Source organism: Oratosquilla oratoria, chromosome 31 (assembly GCF_046742065.1).
Source record: "Oratosquilla oratoria isolate Oo_2021 chromosome 31, ASM4674206v1, whole genome shotgun sequence".
NCBI lineage: Eukaryota > Metazoa > Arthropoda > Malacostraca > Stomatopoda > Squillidae > Oratosquilla > Oratosquilla oratoria.
The window spans coordinates 45024393-45045849 of record NC_134807.1 but is presented as its reverse complement, the minus strand read 5'-3'; the positions used below and the strand labels follow the sequence as shown (position 1 = coordinate 45045849).

Sequence of the window (21457 nt, the reverse complement as noted above, 5' to 3'; positions counted from 1 at the left end):
CCTGACATAGAGGAGCCTTTCCATTTTGTGTATCAGTTATGATGAAGTGCAAAAACCCCTGGTTACAGATTTATGTGTAAAGCCCTTCAATATAACATTGAAATTAATGGCCAACAAACCAGACACTGCTACAAAATATGTAATGTGCAGAAGTGAATTGAATCCTATTTTGAATAAGTATGAGATGTATTGTAGCAGTGTACATTATGGACTACACACAGTAAGCCTTTACACGTGCACAATTAATGTCACACAATCTTTAAGTAGACAGAGAGGTGGAGCTGTATGCTATGGGAACAGCAGCTGTGTAAGTGCAAAAGGGTCATGTTCAAACTGAGCACCATGTGTTATTGGAATGTCCACTTGCCTAAGGGATAGATTTCTTTTTTAGATGTATGTACATTGAACTTATTCAGTGAAGGGGACCATTTGGTCAATTTATATAAACAATTTTATGAAATCATACAGGTTAACAGAAATATGTAATGACAGTACAGTAGCATTATTTTCATGTTATGGAATTAGTCCTCATCTGGAGTATTGGCTGCATGTTATTGTGGGGTTAAAAGCTGCTAAGTAGCATGCAGCTGATACTTTAGGGTGCATATGGGGCACCCCTATGGACCAGAGCCACACATCGTTTTGTCTGTGGTAGAGGAAATTCCTGTTCATAGAGAAATGAGGATACTCTATTATACTGCGACTGACCCTCCATTATGCTGTCCCCCAACTCTTGTTACTGTCCTGTACCATTTCTCTGAATATTCATTTCCTTTCTTTGCCTAACCCTGTGGTGGGGGAAAAGAATACTGCTACCAAGTCTTTCCACTTGAATCATTTGAGGTGACAAAAATGGGATGGGGATAGGACTAGGCATCCGTTTCCCTGTAGCCCCAAAGGGGACATTCCTAAAATAAAGGCATCAGAGGGTCTAGGAGTTTTCCAATCAGTATCCTAAGGTTTGAGTCTTATGTGCATGGATTTGGTACAGATGAGAGTAAAAGGGAAGATATAGTATGTTTGTGAGAAGAAAGATGGATGTGTTGGTATTGAATTAAACTAAACTGAAAGGGAGTGGTGAGTTTGAGTTTGGGAGTATCTCAGGAAAGAAAAGAGGATGAGGGAGAGAAGGGGTGGCTATACTAGTAAGTGAAGATATATGTAAGTGTGTAGTGGGTTTTTGTTAGAGCATATAGGCCTGGTTGTGAGAAGAGTGTAGAGGAAAGGAAGGCTTTTTGGATAGATTTAAACAACTGCATAGAGGGATTAAGGAGATATGTCAATGTAGTGGTATTGGAAGACCTTAACCCCTTCCATACGGTGCCGCACACGTAGGCGTCATGAGGAGCAAGTGGATTCGCAACGCTGCCACATCGGCGTCTTGATTATATTTATTGTAGTCGCCCCTGTGTTTTTACATTCTTCCAAATGGGCCCTGAATCCCATTCTCTGTGGTTTTCAAAATTCGCGGGTGAAAGAGAGAACGATCGATATAAGCGGTGACTATATTTTATGATGCGAGTATTATTACGACACGTCGTACGGCTGGCATTGGCTGCTGCCCGCGAGATTTAAGTCCGGAGTGAAGTGGTTAATGATAGGGTAGGAAATGAACCAATAGATGGAATGGTTGGGAAGTATGGAGTTCCAGGAAAAAATTGTAGTGGAGAGATGATGGTGGAGATGTGTCTAGAGAGTTGATCATAGCAAATAAAGTGTTTAGGAAGAAAGTCAAGCATAAGTACACATGGGAGAGGGTGGTTGATGGAAGGGTAGTAGACACAGCGTTTAAGGACTAAATAGTGCTACCCAGGAGTAGAGTAAGAAGAATTAAGGATGCACATGTTCTAAAAGGAGAAAATAGGGGAAATATCAGATAATTTCTTGGAAGGTAAGTTGAGAGTGGAGGATTGATGGAGATAGAGGAAAAGGACAGAAGGTAGGAAGGTGCTTAAAGTTAACTTCTTAAGTGAAAAAGGTGTGCAAAGATGGTGTGTGGAACAAGGATGGGAGAAAATAGAAGAAAGGATAGTGTGTGGTGGGATGAGGAAACAAAGAAGGTTGTAGAAGAGAAGAAGCGAGCTTTCATAGATTGGTTACAAAATAGGATGAGAAAATCATAAAAGAGATACAAAGGAAAGAGAAGTAAAGCATAAGGTAAAGGAGGCAAAGAGGAGAGCAAATGTGAAATGGGGTAAGAGTATGACAGAAAATTTTGAAAGTAATAAAAAGATGTTTTGGAAGGAAATTAAAAGGAAGAAGAGGCAAATCAAATAGATATGAAAAGGTAAAAGGTGCAGATGGAGAGATGATAATGGAAGAGAAGGCAGTAAGAGTAGGATGGCCAGGGTATTTTAGGGAGGATAGGGAGAGAAAGGTAGTTGCAATGGGAAGCACTAAGAAAACGGCAGTGGTGAGTGAGGAAAATGGAGGAATAATAAGGAAAAATGAAGCAAAGGCAGTTGTTAAGACGATAAGAGCAGGTAAGGCACCTGGGTTGGAATGATGACATGTAGAATGTCTAAAAAAAAAAAAAAGATGGTGGACTGGCTGGCGAGGTTATTTAATGTTTGTCTAAGAGAGGGTAGAGTGCCGGAGGACTGGAGGAGTGCCTGTATAGTTCCACTTTACAAGGGAAAAGGGGACAGGTGTGAGTGTAGTAGTTTCAGAGGGATCAGTTTAACCTCTTCACTCCGGGGCACATCGCACGTCTGGCAGCATTAGCTGCCCGACGTGCGATGTTGCGTCATAATAATCGCATTATAAAAAATAAAGTCAGTGCTCAATCGTTCGTTCTCTTTCACCCGTGTATTTTGATAACCATAGAAAATTGATGAAGCCAGTTTAGAGAGAATGGAAATTACATAGGTACGACTACAATAAATATAATCAAGATGGCGACATCGGCATCATCGAGTACCCACTTGCTCCTCATGCCGCCTACGTAGGCGTCACCGTATGGAAGTGGTTAACTGTAGTTGGAAAGGCTTATGGGAGGATCTTGACTGAGAGGATTAGGAGAGGAATAGAGGGAGTAATTGGTGAGGAACAGTGTGGGTTTAGGATGGGTAGGGGTTGCATGGATCAGATATTTGTAGTATGACATATGTGAGAAAGCTATAGGACGTTTTTTGGGAGCTTTTATGGATTTCGAAAAGGCTTATGACAGGGTAGACAGGAAGGCACTGTGGGAGGTATTCCAGATATATGGAATAGGAGGAAAGCTTTTAGGAGTAGTCAAAAGTTTTTATGAGAGTAGTAGAGCCTGTGTTAGAATCAGAAATGGAGATAGTGGTTTGAGGTAAAGGTGGGACTCCATCAGGGATGTATTATGTCGCCTTGGCTGTTCAATTTATACATGGATAGGGAGGTGCAAGAGATAAATGCAAGGGTAGTGGGTCAGGGATTGGAGATGGTTAAAGAAAATGGAGAAAAGTAGGAGATAAGCCAGTTGTTGTTTGTTGATGACACTGCACTTGTGGCATGATCAGAGGAAGGATGGAAGTTTGTGACAGAATTTGGGAAGGTGTGCAGAAGAAGGAAGTTGAAGATAAATGTGGGTAAAAATAAGGTGATGAGATATACAAGGGGAGAAAGTGGCAGCAGACTGGAGGTTAGTATTAACGGAGAGAGACTAGAGGAAGTCGATAGATTTAGATACTTGGGTGCAAACGTGGCAGGAAAGGGTGGAGTGGTGGAGATAGAATGTAGATTGAAAGAAGCAAGTAAATTCCCTTGAGGGATTAAAAAGTGTAATAATAAATAGACGTTTGGGAATGGACGCTAAGAGGGGATTGTATGAAGTAGTGATTGTGATGGAGCAGAACATGGAACATAAGAAAGGAAGAGAGGAGGAGTTTGAATGTCTTTGAGATGAAGTGCCTGAGAAGTATGATAGAGGTTACTAGGCTGGATAAAGTGAGAAATGAGGGGGTGAGGAGGAGAACAGGGGTGCAAAGGGAGTTGGGAGATAGGGTTGATGAAAGGGTATTGGGATGGTTTGGACACATGGAAAGAATGAGTGAAGAAAGATTAGTAAGAGGTGTGGAAGGCATAGGTAGATGGAGTGAACATGGGGGGGTGACCAAGAATGAGATGGATGGATGGGGTAAAAGGGGCATTGGGAAATAGAGGACTCTCTGTTGAGGAAGAACAGGAGAGGACAGAAGATAGGGGTGAATGGAGAATGTTTGTGTATGGATGATGCTGTGATGAATGAGTTACTGGGGGATGGGGGTGAGGGAGTATGTGTGAAAAATAAATTGATGCAGCCCAAAGGGATTTCTCCCCATCTTCTCCATTTCTGCATGAGGGGACAGAGAGGGGGGTTGCTGATTTAATGAAGCAGCCTTGCTGTGGATGTGCTGTGTCTTGTGACACTGCTTCTGACCCAGGGCAGTGGGTGAGATGCAGGGATGACCTGTCATCCAGGAGGAGCCAAGATAAGAGGGAGGGAAGGGGGTGGATGGGAGTGGAGTATGTGGGGATGGAATGGGTGGGAGTGGTTTTTATGCCTTTGTTTTTTGGCTACCTCCCTTGTAAGGGGGAAAAAGCCTTTGGTATATGCATGGAATTAGTATAATATACTGGCATTTATTATAGAGAGGTATAAAATATCTTGCAGAATGATGGGTATACCTAAGGTGATATTCATGGTATAATTTTTTACATATACCAAAGGTTTTTTCCCCCTTTACAAGGCAGGTAGCCAAAAAACAAAGGCATAAAAAACCATTCCCACCCACTCCATCCCTAATACACTCCACTCCCCTCCACCCTCCATCTTTTCTTGGCACCTCCTGGATGACGGGTCATCCCTGTATCTTGTCCACTGCCTGCATCAGAAGCAGTCTTGCAAGACACAGCACATCCACAGCAAGGCCACTTCATTAAATCGGTGACCCCCCTCTCCATCCCCTCATGCAGAAAAAGGAGAAGATGGGGCGAAATCCCTTCGAGCTGTGTCAATTTTTTCTCACACATACTACCTCACCCCCCATCCCCCTGCCCATTCCACCTCATGCATCACAACATCATCCATATACAACCATTTTCCATTCACCCCTGTCTTCTGTCCTCTCCTGCCCTTCCTTAACAGACATTCCCCTCTTCCCCAAAGCCCCTTTCACCCCATCCATCCATCAATCTCATCCTAGGTCATGTTCACTCCCTCCACATCTGCCTTCCATTCCTCTTTTACTAGTCTTTCTTCACTCATTCTTTCCATGTGTCCAAACCATCCCAATACTCTTTCATCAACCCTATCTCCCAACTCCCTTTCCATCCCCATTCTCCTCCTCACCTCCTCATTTCTCACTCTATCCATCCTAGTAACCTCTATCATACTCCTCAGACACCTCATCTCAAACACATTCAAACTCCTCTCTTCCTCTCTTATATTCCATGTTTCTGCCCCATACAGTGCTGTTGGCACAATCACTCCTTCATATAATCTCCTCTTAGCATCCATTCCTAGATGTCTATTTCTCATTACACTTTTTTATTCCACCAAGGCATTTACTTGCTTCTCTCAGTCTACATTCTACCTCCACCTCCACTCCTCCCTTTCCTGCCCCATTCACACCCAAGTATCTAAAAGTATCCACTTCCTCCAGTCACTCTCCCTTAATGCTCACTTCCAGTCTGCTGCCACTTTCACCCCTTGTATATCTCATCACCTTACTTTTACCCACATTTATCTTCAAATTTCTTCTTTCACACACTCTCCCAAACTGTCACCTTCCTCAATCCCTCCTCTGATCCTGCTACAAGTGCAGTGTCATCTGCAAACAACAGCTGGCTCACTTCCCACTTTTCTACATTTTCTTTAACCATAACCAATCCCTCTGAAACTGCTACACTCACACTTGCCCCCTTTTCCCTTGTAGAGTGGAACTATACAGGCACTCCTCCAGTACTCTACCCTCTATTAACCACTTCAGTACGGAACTTAAATCTCGCGGGCAGCAGCCAATGCCAGCCGTACGACGTGTCGTAATAATACTCGCATCATAAAATATAGTCACCGCTTATATCGATCGTTCTCTCTTTCACCCGCGAATTTTGAAAACCACAGAGAATGGGATTCAGGGCACATTTGAGAGAATGTAAAAACACAGGGGCGACTACAATAAATATAATCAAGACGCCGATATGGCAGCGTCGCGAATCCACTTGCTCCTCATGACGCCTACGTGTGCGGCACCGTATGGAAGGGGTTAAATAAACATTAAATAACCTCACCAGCCAGTCCACCATCACTGTACCAATTTTTTTTTTTTTTTTTTTTTTTTTTGACATTCTGCATGGCATCCATCCAACCCAGGTGCCTTACCTGCTCTCATCATCTTAACAACCTGCTTAACTTCATCCTTCCTTATTTCTCCTCCATTTTCCTCACTCATCATGGTCATTTTCATATAACTTTCCATTGTAACTATCTTTCCCTCCCTATCCTTCACATTTAGTAACTCCCTGAAATACTCTGCCCATCTTCCCCTTAATGCCTTCTCTTCCATTATCATCTCACCATCTGCACCCTTTACCTTTTCTTCTCTATTTGATTTGCCTGAGAACCTCCCAACTACATTCCCAAACTCACATTCTCCCTTCCCTTTCAACTTGGTTTCACTCAAAGCCAATACATCCATCTTTCTTTTCACAAGTACCACATCCATCCACATTAAAAGACCCAAACCTTAGGGTGCTGATTGGAAAACTCCTGGACCCCTTATGCCTTTACTTTTTTTAGGAATGTCCCCTGTGGGGCTACAGGGAGAAGGATGTCTGGTCCCAATCTCCGTCCCGTTTTTCTTGCCTCTTACGATCCAAGTGGGAATACAGTGAGACCTCTCATTAACGGACATTAATTAGCTGTGTTTGCGGTGTTTTGGTGCTGTTGTTTAGTGCGTGCAATCACTATGCCACCCAAAAACCACTCCAAAACACAAAAACACAGCTAATTAACATCCGTTAATGAGAGGGCTCACTGTACCTAGTGGCAGCATTCTTTTCCCCCCACCACAGGGTAGGAGAAACAAGGAAAGGAAATTCAGAGAAATGGTACAGGACAGCAACAAGAGGTTGGGGGACAGCATAACGGAGGGACAGTAGCAGTATAATGAAAGTTTAATCATTTCTCTGTGAGCAGAGTCCTCCTGAATCACAGACAAAATGATGTGTGGCTCTGGTCCGTAGGGGTGCCCCATATAGACCCTAAAGTATCAATTGCATGCTACTTTGCCATAACAACATGCAGCCAATACCCCAGGCATTCATACCTGATATTGTGTTGTTACCATTGCTACTTATAGGATTAAAAAGTGTAATGAGAAATAGACATTTGGGAATGGATGCTAAGAGGAGATTGTATGAAGGAGTGATTGTGCTGACAGTAATGTATGAGGCACAAACAAGGAACATAAGAGAGGAGGAGCGGAGTTTGAATGTGTTTGAGATGAGGTGCCTCAGAAGTATGACAGGGTTGGATAGAGTGAGAAACAAGATGAGTAGGAGAACGGGGGCTGGAAAGGGAGTTATTCAGTGCTGAAATACTAGGGAAACACTAAGCTGGATTAATATCTTCATTTAAGAGCATTGCATTTGGGAATGAATGCAAAGAAGAGGCAATATGAAAGGGTGATTATGCCAATAGCACTGTATGGGGCAGAGACATGGAATTTAAGAGAGGCAGAGAGAAAAAGTTTAACCCCTTCCATACGGTGCCGCACACGTAGGCGTCATGAGGAGCAAGTGGATTCGCGACGCTACCATATCGGCGTCTTGATTATATTTATTGTAGTCGCCCGTGTTTTTACATTCTCCCAAATGCGCCCTGAATCCCATTCTCTGTGGTTTTCAAAATTCGCGGGTGAAAGAGAGAACGATCGATATAAGCAGTGACTATATTTTATGATGCGAGTATTATTACGACACGTCATACGGCTGGCATTGGCTGCTGCCCGCGAGATTTAAGTCCCGTACTGAAGTGGTTAAATATGTTTGAGATTAAATGTCTGAGAAGTATGATAGGGGTTACAAGGTTGAATATAATGAAAAAACAAGGATGTGAGGAGGAGAGTGGAGATTGAAAAAGAGATGGGATATAGGGTTGATGAAAAACTATTGGGATGGTTTGGACACATGGAAAGAATGAATGAAGAAAGATTAGTAAAAGAGGTGTGGAAGGCAGAGGTGGAAGGAGTGAACATGAGGGGGCGATTAACCTCTTCACTCCGGGGCACATCGCACGTCTGGCAGCATTAGCTGCCCGACGTGCGATGTTGCGTCATAATAATTGCATTATAAAAAATAAAGTCAGTGCTCAATTGTTCGTTCTCTTTCACCCGTGTATTTTGGTAACCATAGAAAATTGATGAAGCCAGTTTAGAGAGAATGGAAATTACGTAGGTACGACTACAATATATATAATCAAGATGCCGACGTCGGCATCATCGAGTACCCACTTGCTCCTCATGCCACCTACATAGGCGTCACCATATGGAAGTGGTTAAGGATGAGTTGGATGGATGGGGTGAAAGGGGCATTGGGAAAGAGAGGAATGTTTGTTGAGGAGGGATGGGAGAAGAGAGAAGGTAGGGGTGAATGGAGAATGGTTGTGTATGGATGATGCTGTGCTGCATGGGGGGAGTGGGTGGGGGATGGGGGGTGAGGGAGTATGAAAAATAAATTGATGCAGCCCATAGGGATTTCTCCCTATCTCAATTTCTGCATAAGGGGACCCCCCCCCCACACACACCCCTGGGTGTGTATGTGTGTGCTGATTTAATGAAGTGGTCTTGCTGTAATGTGCTGTATTTTGCAACACTGCTTCTGACCCAGGGCAGTAAGCAAGATGCAGGGATGCCCCATCATCCAAGAGGAGCCAAGATAAGAGGATGGGAGTGGAGTATGTGGGGATGGAATGGGTGGGAGTGGATTTTATGTCTTTGTTTTTTGGCTACCTCCCTTGTAAGGGGAAAAAAGCCTTTGGTATATGTATGTATGAGATGAAACATTTGAGAAGTATGGGTGTTATAGGGATGGATAGTGTAATAAACAGGGTAATGAGGAGAGCAGGGGGGGGTGAAAAGGAGCTGGCATATAGGGTAGATTAATGATGTAAGAACAAAATTAAGAAATTCCTCAAAGCTGCAACTAAAATGGCTCCAAATCTAGCTGAAAAATTACATAAAGTGAGATCCAGCATTATAGAACTGTCAATATTAGAGGAGATGAGAGGCAATTTGATAGTGATGTTAAGAGCTATCAAATATGTGTATACATTGACAAAGAGGATGTAGTGAATGAACAAAGAAAAACCAGAGGCCACTGGGAGAGATATACATGAAGAACATTAAAAAATATATTTTCCTGCATGATTACTGATTAGTGGAATGGTTTGGATGAAGGAACAGCAGTCAAATAAGATGGGAAAATTTAAGGTCAGATTTACCCAATGGTAACACAAGCAATGAAACCCAGCATTGCTCTTATTCTATATACTACAACTAGGTAATTACATACATAGTAAAGAGGCTTTTTCTGCTTTATAAAAGTAGTGGCTAAGTCGAGACATACACTCACACAACACTCATCAAAACACTTTCAATTGACCCTCCCATCTTAGCACCATGGAGGGTCATTTCTGTCCTCCCACAACACTGCTTAGATCAAAAGCAATACAACAAAACACCATGCCTACACAGCGGTGCCCAACAGTCAGAGCTAGTTTACCCTCACTACTTTATTATTTGAAGAACCTTTCTCCTCATTCACTTTGGGCCATGTCACTTCTTCATCCATTCACAATCTCACTCCATTAACTCATCTTTTGAACTTTCTTCCTAACCCAACCTCCCTTAAATTCCAACTTTCTTGCTACAGTGCCATGGGTGCAATCATTCTTTCATGCAACCTTCTCTTTCTGCTTAAACCATCTAAAAACTGCACAATGTTTCTTCTCAAGAAATATGGCCAGTTCATCCCATCCATTACTCTTAGTGCTTTAAAAAATTAAAATATATACATACATATACCAAAGGCTTTCTTCCCCCTTACACAAGAGGTAGCCAAAAAACAAAGGCATAGAAACCACTTCCATCCCCTACATATTCCACTCCCCTCTACTTCTTCCCTCCCTCTTATCTTGGCACCTCCTGGATGACAGGTCATCCCTACATCTTCTCCAATGCCCTGGGTCAGAAGCAGTGTCACAAGACACAGCAAGGCAGTTTCATAATTTGGCAACCCCCTCTCTCCGTCCCCTCATGTAGAAAAGGAGAAGATGGGGAGAAATCCCTTTGGGCTGTGTCAATTTATTTCTCATACATACTCCCTCACCCCCCACCCACTCCCCCTCACAGTATCATCCATACACAACCCTTCTCCATTCACCCCAATCTTTTGTCCCCTCCCGTCCTTCCTCAACAAACATTCCCCTCTTTCCCAATGCCCCTTTTACCCCATCCATCCATCTCCTAGGTCACCTCCTCATGTTCACTTCTTTCGCCTCTGCTTTCCACACCTCTTTTACTAATGAAAAATAAATATAGGCATTCTTTGATACCACAAAATTAAAAATTTACTTACCCTTAAATGAGTTATTAGTATGGGAGCATTTGATATGTTGATTCTGTCCACATCATGAGGATTATCTGAGACTACAAACTCCAGATGACCTCCATCCTCTCCCGTGACATAAATCTGAGGCATTCTTGTTGAGTAGAGGGCAGCTTTAACTCCAAGGCTTGCAGCATCAAACAAATTTCCACCACACTCCAAAATCTATAACAAAGTAAAGAATATTCACTATCTCAAATCCTTGCATTTTAGTATGTACCAATGGCATTTTCTTCCTTGTTGTGGAGATAGCTATGTCAATTATTCCATAATTCCTGGTGGGAGAAAAATACATCCCCTTGCTCTGCCCATCTGGTTATCTTTCAAAATAATGGAAACACATTGTTGGCATTCTTATCCCACCCACTACAGGATCATCAGAAGAGTGAAGTTAAGTGGTAAAAGATTTAAAGATTACAAAAGTATATGCACATGCCAGAAGGTAGTTTTTCCCTATGAGAGAGATGGCCTAGCCAAGGCACACCTATCCTTCAACCATCCCACACCCATTTCCTGCTAAGAAGTGCTAGCCAATTTTTGACACTAAATTGATGGGTGGTGAATGCAATGCTCTTCTATCTATATACCAAAGGTTTCCCCCTTACCAGGGAAGTAGCCAAAGTCAAAAGGCATATACCCACTCCCACCCATTTCATTCTCACCCATTCCACTCCCATCCACCACCTTTTCCTCCTTCTCATCTAAACTCCTCGTGGATGACAGGTCATCCTTGTATCCCATCCACTGCTCTGGGTCAAAAACATTGCAGCAAGACAGCACATCCACAGCAAGGCCACTTCACTTAGAAAAATAAATAAATAAATAAAACAAAATAAATAAATAAATACAAAGAAGGTAGGAAAACATCCCTTTGGGGTGTTTCAAAATCCTTCACTCACAACCACTCCCCAACTACCCCATCCCTCACCCCCTCCATTCCTTACATCACAGTATCCTCTAAACACAGCCATTCTCCACTCACCTCTATCTCCTGCCCTCTCCCTTCCTTGCTCAACAGACATACCCCTTTTGCTCAATGCTCCTTTCACCCTATCCATCCATCTCATCCTCGGTTGTCCCCCCATGTTCACTCTTTCCACCAGTACTTTCCAAACCTTTTTTATCAATCTTTCTTTACTCATTCTTTCCATGTGTCCAAACCATCCCAATACTCTTTCATCAACCCTATATCCCATCTCTTTTTCAATCTCCATTCTCCTCCTCACATCCTTGTTTTTTCATTATATTCAACCTTTTCATCTCAAACATATTTAAACTTTTTCTCTCTGCCTCTCTTAAATTCCATGTCTCTGCCCCATACAGTGCTATTGGCATAATCACCCTTTCATATTACCTCCTCTTTGCATCCATTCCCAAATGCAATGCTCTTACATGAAGATATTAATCCAGCTTAGTGTTTCCCTAGTATTTCAGCACTGAATAACTCAGTCCTAAAATGGCTTATACATATTTACATTTACATATGGCTTATACATATTTACATTTACATTTATATTTACATATATTTGCAGTATACAAATAAACACTACTGAAAGCCTCACCTCAATATCAATGTAGAGGACCCGGACATATTTGCCTGGAACCACACAAAGTTTTGTTTTATCAATGGTGAAAGGGGAAGAGTAGAGGCGTTCTAGCATTCCACTCAAAGTTGTGGCCAGATCTTCTCCACCTCGTCCTTCAAATTCTGGGGCTGCATTGGCTGAACTGTAACACCAATTATGTACTTCCTTAATACCCTCTATATTACATATCATACACATTCATGGCCTACAGATTAGGAGGGGAACAAAGAGGATGACTTAAGAAGAACAGTAGTTTAGAACAGAAAGACAGTAGAGAGATGAAGCATCTGTGGCAAGACAGGCATGTCTGAAGTATTTAGTGAAAGGTAAGGATGTTCAATGTATACATAGATGGGGTGGTGCAAGAGGTAAATGCAAGAGTAATGGGCCAGGGATTGGAGATGATTAAAGAAAATGGAGAAAAATGAGAGATAAGCTAGTTGTTGTTTGCTGATGACACTGTGCTTGTGGCAGGATCAGAGGAGGGATTGAGGAAGTTAGTGACAGAGTTTGGGAAGGTGTGCGAAAGAATGAAGTTGAAGATAAATGTGGGTAAAAATAAGGTGATGAGATATACAAGGGGAGCAAATTGGCAGCAAATTGGAAGCGAGTACTAAGGGAGAGAGACTGGAGGAAGTGGATAGTTTTAGGTATTTGGAGGCTAATGTGGTGGGAAAGGGAGGAGTGGAAGTGGAGGTGGAGGTAGAATGCAGACCGAGAGAGGCAAGTAAATACCTTGGGGCATCAAAAAGTGTAATGAGAAATAGACACTTAGGAATGGATGCTAAGTGGAGATTGTATGAAGGGGTGATTGTGCCAACAGCACTGTATGGGGCAGAAACATGGAACATAAGAGATGAAGAGTTTAAATGTATTTACCTAGTAGTATTATACAGGAGGGGAGCTATGCTCGTGGTGACCCGTCTTTGTATCTTTCAGCATCAAGTTATTTCTTAAAATCTTGTATAGTATTTGCATACACTGTTTATCTAAGTTATTCCAGATATCCAGCACTCTGTGTGGGAAGCTATTCTTTTTCCGATCTCTTCTATAGTTATCCTTTTTTAGTTTCTTTTCATGACCTCTTGTTTTTCCATTGTCATTTTTTAGTAAATCATTCCTATCAAGGATTTCCATTCCTTTCATGATTCTAAATATAGTCAGTAGATCACCCCTTTCTCTTCTCTGCTCCAGTGTTGGTAGTTCCAATTTTGATTATCTTTGTTTGTATGTTAATTTGGAAAGAGCTGGTGCCAACTTTGTCATTGCTCTCTGTATTCTTTCTAGTTTCCTTATATTTTTAGTTCTGGGTGTCCATAGTGTCACTGCGTATTCCAGTTTTGGTCTAATCAATGTAACTAATATTTCTTAATCATTTCTTCATCCAAGTAATCAAATGCCACTTCCATTGACCTTAATAGGTTAAAGGTTTCTCTGACTATTTTGTTTACCGTATTTTTTGGACCATAAGGCACACCCGTAATTTGCTATTCCCCGTCCTTACATAAGGCGCACCTGGTCTTGTCATCGGATAATCATGCATATGTGAATACATTCAGAACAACATTTTTGTTGTTGAATGAGAAAAATCGGTTGGGATTTAGCAAAATTACAAAAATAAATGATACATATTTTTATTTTGGTCAGTGAAATCAGACCACCTCCATGGATGGTCTGCCCTGCCAACACTCCTAAAAAACAACAAACATGTTACGGGAATTGTGGGGAATAAAACCAACATTAGCAGTTTTATTCCCGGAATTCTCTATTCACTTAAAAACACAAGATTACAAATGAAGGTAAATTTTTAGTTTCGACCATGGGCGCAATATAGCAATAAAAAATTAATCATAAATTTTGTAAATTATAATGTATCAACGTAATATGCAATTTTGTGAGCGGGAAAAAAAAAAAAGTGCTGAAACAGATTTTGCAAGTAACAAAGTCGTGTCTGACGAATGGTACGCCATGTTTGTTATGATAGATGCCGACGTCGAAGATATGAAAGGGTGATAAATTTGTCTAACATAACCTAACCTGTGTTTAATAAATCATTACAGGTAAACGTCGACTTACGATGGCCGCAACTTACGATTGTTCGACTTTACGATGACGACGGCGACGACGACGACATGATAATTTAACCCCTTCCATACGGTGCCGCACACGTAGGCGTCATGAGGAGCAAGTGGATTCGCGACGCTGCCATATCGGCGTCTTGATTATATTTATTGTAGTCGCCCCTGTGTTTTTACATTCTCTCAAAGGTGGCCTGAATCCCATTCTCTGTGGTTTTCAAAATTCGCGGGTGAAAGAGAGAACGATCGATATAAGCGGTGACTATATTTTATGATGCGAGTATTATTACGTCACGTCGTACGGCTGGCATTGGCTGCTGCTCGCGAGATTTAAGTTCCGTACTGAAAATACATATAGTGTTTGAATATGGTAAAAAGGATAAAAACAATTAAATAAACTACTGTACATGTTTAATAGGCTATATTCAGTATCTCTGGTGGTTAATATACAAGTAAGCTAGGTACAGTGACCACGGAACAGAGTGATACACAAATTGGGGATCGACTTACGATGAAATCGTCTTACGATGGCTCTATCGAAACCTAATGCCATCGTAAGTCGACGTTTACCTGTACCTGCAAATTAAATGTCATCCGGCTCATCCTCGTTGTCGTCGTCGTGAGAGACGTTGGCGTCCCGATCCTATGCTACCGACTTTGTTCATTAGCATATTTGCTTGTAGCAAGGTATTTTTTATTTTCATTTCCACCCACAAAATTGCACATTACATTAATACATTTTAATTTACAAAATTAATACCTGTAATTAATTTTATATTGCTATATTGCGCCCATGATCGAAACTAAAAAAATACCCAAATGACTACAGTCTGAGTGGAGCGAGACTATACCAATGCAAAATGGCTGTCTATGTTGTGGACGCTATCAAGTCATAGCCATGATAGCGTGAATGAATGCTGTGGCATGGACCCGAAAACTGTCGAAGTTTTCACAATTTTCTTGTCAAGATACATGCATCTTGGTTATAACTTGGTTGTAACTTTTGCTAGGCCTATCATGCACTGTCACCGTCGGCAGGCTAGCTACGAAACGTGTCAAAATAGTACGTCACTATCCGAGGCATTTTTTTGCACTGAAGCCACACATAAGGCGCACTGCACGATAAGGCTCATCACCCAATTTTAAGGATTTTTCCCGCGCCTTATGGTCTGAAAAATACGGTATATGTTTATCCGGTATCATGTCTTTGTTGATTATTACTCCAAGCTCCCTTTCCGAGTGCACCTTTTTATTTCTTCACCAATTTTATAAATTTTTGAAATTCTGTTTTTACTTTTTCTAACCTCCATTATGCTACACTTCTTGATATTGAAGTTCACTTCCCATTTTTGAGTCCATTTCCAGATTCTGTCCAGGTCTGATTGTAATGAATCAGTCCTCTTCTGTTCTTACTTTCTTCAATATTTTTGCGTCCTCTGTGAAGAATTCATATAACATTCAGCTCCTTCATCCATGTCATTTATGTATATGGCAAACATGATTGGAGCCAGCACTGACCCTTGTGGAACACCACTTATCATTTCTTCCCATTTTGAGTATTTGTCTCTAATTACTACCCTCATTTTTCTCCCAGTCAGGAAGTCTTCCATCCATTCTAATAATTTACCTGTGATGCCACCTACTGATTCTAATTTTCTTATTAATTTCTTGTGTGGTACTTTGTCAAATGCCTTTTGTAGGTCTAGATAGGCACAGTCTGCCCATCCATCCATCACTTGTATTATATCTATTAGTCTCGAGTAGAAGCAGATCAGGTTTGTTGTACATGATCTTGTCTAAATCCAAATTGGTTTGGGTTTTGAATAGATTTTACTTCCAGGTGTTTAATCCATCTACTTTTGATCACTTTTTCACATATTTTAGCTACTGTGCTTGTTAGGGAGACCAGTCTGTAGTTAGTTGGATTTTCCTTGTTTCCTCCTTTATAAATTGGTACAATGTTTGCATTTTTCCAGTCTTGTGGTACCTTTCCTTCTTTGAGCGAGCATTTGATTATAGTGTGTATTTTATCTGTTAATTCTTCAACGCATTCTTTCAGTATCCAATTTGCAATTCCATGACCATGTGTTTGAGATGAAATGCCTGAGAAGTATGGTAGGGGTTACTAGGCTGGATAGTGTAACAAATGAGGAGGTGAGGAGGGCAGGGGTGGAAAGGGAGCTGGGAGCTAGGATTGATGAAAGAGTATTAGGATGGTTTGGACACATGGAAAGAATTTGTGAAGAAAGATTAGTATAAGAGGTGTGGAAGGCAGAGGTGCATATGGTGAACATGAAGAATCAACCAAGGATGAGGTAAAATGGGCACAAAAGAACAAGGAAAAACAAACAACAGCAGGCGTGCTGGCCCTAACAAGGCTGTTTGTGTTTACTATACTAAGCTACAGTTAAGAAAACTGGGTAACTAGGTGATAGAAGATGAACTAACACTACTGCTACCACTATCCTATCCAATTACAATTAGTTGCCAGGCTGTCAAATCTTTTATTACAAGGGATAATATTTTATTTGCAGATTAGAGTCTAAGTATTTATCTAGATGATTTTTAAATGTTGTTATTGTGGTACTTTTAATGACAGTGCAAGGTAATGAATTCCACACATTAACAACCCAGTTAAAGAAGAAATGCTTACTTTCATTCGAAGAAAATCTTTTACCAATTACTTTAAAATTGTGACGTTTTCTTGTATTTGATTGGTCTAAAAAGAAATAATTTTCGACATTGATGTTGTCAAAGCCTTTGAACATTTTAAAAACCTCGATTAAATCTCCTTACATTCTCCTTTTTGTGATGCATGGAAGGGAGTGGAAGGGAGTGGGTGGGAGTATGTGTGAATGATATTAGGAAGCAGCCCAAAAGGTCTCCCTGTCCTCTCTTTTTCAGCATGAAGGGCTGGGAGGGGGGTCTACCAATTAAATGAAGTGGCCTTACTGTGTCTTGCTCCATTGTGTCTGACTCAGGGAAGTGGGTGAGATGCAAGGATGACCTGTCATCCAGGAGTAGCTAAGAAAAGAGGGAGGGAGGGGTGATGAATGAGATGAGTATGTGGGGATGAAATGGGAGTGGATTTATGCCTTTGGCTACCTCCCTTGTAAGGGGGAAAAAGCCTTTGGTATATACTCACTGGCCGAGCAGGTTAGGGCGTTGTTACTTGCAGCTTAGGTTGAGATGATGATTCAAACCCTGCTCAGGGCAAGTGCAACTAAAGGCATGGTTAATTAAATTCCATGCTACAAAGTCCACTGTAAGGGGCACTGTCATAGCCTCCCGATAGGGGAGAGTTTGTGACATTAAGCCAAATCATCATCATCATGTATGTAAGGATGTTTCTTAAGCATTCATAGACTTGGAGAAAGTATATGATAGGCTTGAGAGTGAAATACTGTGGAGGATGTACCAGATGTATGCAATCTAGGGAAGTCTAGTGAAAAAGGTACAAATATTTGATATCAGATGTGAGTGAAAAAATATATATATATATATATATATTTTGCTGGTAACCACTAAGGAAATCGGAAGAAAACAGTAATTCCCAAGCGCTTTCGTGTAATTCACATCTTCAGAGGAATACAGAAAAAGTTGTATTACAAAGAGGTTTAAAAGTAACAAGATTATACACGAGGAAAGGAACAGACATAGTACGAGATGTCACAAGATTAAACACTAGGAAAGGAACTGGCATAGTACAAGATGACACGAAATATTACACTAGGAAAGGAACTGGTAAAGCACAAAAAGTCACATATGAAAATAAGAATAAGTCTTGGTACACAAAGTCATCAATGAAAAAGAAATCTAGAGAACAGCACAATTCACCAAATCAATTTTGGTCACATACAACCTGATTACAAATCTTGTTAATGATGAATTTATCGAATTTATATATGCCATTACTGATATTAAGAGTAGAACCTTCAGAATTTTATATAATACTACTTTCTATTATGTTTCTATTGACAAATGAATTACAAGAAATAATAATGGAATGTAAAAGTAGCGTTTAATAACCCTAGTACTTTTAAGAAATTAATAATTAAGAATTCTCCCGCTGATTCTGATGGCTGCATATACAAAATCCCTTGCAGAGATTGTGAAAAGTATTACATTGGACAAACAGGCAAGGAATTATCAACTAGAATTACATACAAACATACATCATACATACATATACCAAGGCTTTTTCCCCCTTACAAGGGGGGTAGCCAAAAAGAAATAGGCATAAAATCATTCCCACCCATTCCATCCCTGAATACACTCCACACCCCTCCACCCTCCCTCTTATCTTAGCACCTCCTGAATGACGGGTCATCCCTGCACCTTGTCCACTGCCCTGGGTCAGAAGCAGTGTCGCAAGTCACAGCACATCCTCACTCATCACTCTCATTTTCTTAGCATTTCCCACTGCAGCTATCTTTCCCTCCCTATCCTCCTTCACATTTAGCAACTCCCTAAAATATTCTGCCCATCTTCCCCTTACTGCCTTCTCTTCCATTATCATCTCTCCATCTGCACCTTTTACCTTTTCTTCTCTACTTGATTCGCCTCCTCTTCCTCTCTTAATTTCTTTCCAAAACATCTTTTTATTACTTTCAAAATTTTCTGTCATACTCTTACCCCATTTTACATCTGCTCTCCTCTTTGCCTCCTTTACCTTTTTCTTTACTTAACTTTTCTTTTCTTTGTACGTCTCATATGACTCCCTCGTCCTATTTTGTAACCAATCTGTGTAAGCTCGCTTCTTCTCTTCTACAACCTTCTTCATTTCCTCATCCCACCATTCACTACCCTTCCTTCTATTTCCTCCTGTCCTTCTTGTTCCACACACCATCTTTGCACACTTTGTGACTCCCTCCTTGAACCATCCCCATTCCTCCTCCACACCTACCTCTACTCTATCCTTCACTCCCTCCCACTCCTCCTTCAGCTTCTTCTTGTACTCCTCCTTTTCCTCTTCATTTAAAGAGTTCACTCTAAGCACCTCCCTACCTTTTGTCCCTTTCCTCTTTCTCCATCTGTCCTCCACTCTCAACTTCCCTTCCACCAGAAAATGATCTGATATTCCCCCACCCTCTCCCCTTAGCACATGTACATCCTTAACTCTTCCTATCATAATCCTATTTACCACTACATAGTCCATTAAAGCTCTATCTACCACCCTTCCCTCCACCACCCTCTCCCATGTGTACTTATGCTTGACTTTCTTCCGAAACACTGTATTTGCTATCATCAACTCTCTAGACACATTTCCACCATCAACTCTCCACTACAATTTTTTCCTGGAACTCCACATTTCCCAACCACTCCATCAATTGGATCCTTTCCTACCCTAGCATTAAGGTCTCCCAGTACTATTACATTTACACTTCTCCCTAAACCCTCTATGCACTAATTTAAATCTATCCAAAAGGCCTCCCTTTCTTCTACACTCTTCTCACTGACCCAGGGCAGTGGACAGGATACATGGATGACCCGTCATCCAGGAGGTGCCAAGATAGGAGGGAGAGAGGAGGGTGGAGGGGAGTGGAATATATGGGAAATGAAATGGGTGGGAGTGATTTCTATGCCTTTTTCTTTTTGGCTACCCCTGTGTAAGGGGGAAAAAGCCTTTGGTAATGTGTGTGTGTGTGTGTGTGTATTTACCTAGTTGTATTTTACAGGGGAGCTATGCTCGTGGGGTCCCGTCTTCATATCTCATTTTATCTCAACTATTTTTAAATTCATGTATTGTTTTTGCACACACCACTTTCTCATCTAACTTGTTCCAACTGTCTATTGCTCTGTGAGGAAAGCTGTTCTTTTTCAAATCTCTTCTATAGCTGTCTTTTTTTATTTTCTTTCCGTGTCCTCTTGTATTTCTGTCATCCCATTTTATCAGATTCTCTCTATCAGTAATTTCTATGCCTTTCATGATTCTGTAAATAGCTATCAAATCTCCTCTCTCTCTTCTTTGCTCTAGTGTCTGTAGTTTAAGTTTTTGTAGTCTCTCTTCATATGATAGTTTTGAGAGTGTTGGTGCCAGTTTTGTAATTGCTCTTTGTATTCTTTCAAGTTTTTTTATACATTTTTTTGTACTTGGTGACCATATCGTTGCTGCATATTCCAATCTTGGTCTTATCAGGGTGATTAGGATTTTCCTCACCATTTCTTCATCCAGGTATGTAAATGCCACTTTGATTGTTCTTATTAAATTATAAGTTTCTCCAAAAATCTTATTTATATGTTTCTCAGGTGACATATTATTCATAACAATGACTCCCAGGTCCTTCTCATTTTCTACTTTTTTTATTCCTTCTTTTCCCAAATTATATGATCCTGTTATTCTGTTTTTGCTTTTTCCAAATTCCATTATACTACACTTTTTTGTATTGAACTCCATCTCCCACTTCCTACTCCATTCTTGTACTTTATTTAGATCTCTCTGTAGTGATTCACAATCTTCTTCAGTTTTCACTCTTTTCAGTAATTTTGCATCATCTGCAAAGAAGCTCATATAGCTTTCAATTCCTTCATCCATATCATTAATATATATAGCAAACATTATTGGGGCCAGAACTGTTCCCTGCGGGACACCGCTTATTACTTCATTCCATTTTGAGTGCTGATCTCTTATCACTACTCTCATTTTTCTTTCTTGCAAAAAGTCTTCCATCCAATTTAGCAATTTACCTTGTATTCCTCCTTCATATTCTAATTTCTTAAGCAACTTCTTATGTGGTACTTTGTCAAAAGCTTTTTTTAGGTCTAGAAATGCACAATCAGCCCATCCATCTCTTTCTTGTATTATATCTATTAGCCTTGAATAGAAACATATTAAATTGGTGACGCATGATCGTCCTTGTCTGAATCCAAATTGTCTTGGATTTAGTACGTTGTTTTTTTCCAAGTATTTTACCCATCTACTTTTGATAATTCTTTCACATATTTTTGCTATTGTACTTGTTAGAGAGACTGGTCTATAGTTGGTAGGTTCTTCTTTATTTCCTCCTTTATATATAGGTACTATATTTGCTTTTTTCCAATCTTCTGGAACTTTTCCTTCTTTTAAGGAACTGCTTATTATGCTATGTATTTTGTCTGCCAGTTCATTCCTGCATTCTTTCAGAATCCAGTTTGCTATTTCATCTGGCCCATGCGATTTTCTGACATCAAAAT

At 40.7% G+C, this 21457-nt stretch overlaps 1 protein-coding gene across 2 annotated transcripts in view; it reads right to left on the bottom strand.

Moving 5' to 3' along the window:
* Window positions 1–21457, bottom strand: part of LOC143041534 (exosome complex exonuclease RRP42-like) — a 51671-nt gene that overhangs the window by 19946 nt on the left and 10268 nt on the right. For both annotated transcript variants that reach the window (XM_076213522.1, XM_076213523.1), the window contains exons 3-4: window positions 12183–12348; window positions 10591–10785 (exon numbers count right to left, since the gene is read on the bottom strand). In XM_076213522.1, the coding sequence (XP_076069637.1) occupies window positions 10591–10785; window positions 12183–12348 (361 nt within the window). The remainder of the gene's footprint in view (window positions 1–10590; window positions 10786–12182; window positions 12349–21457) is intronic.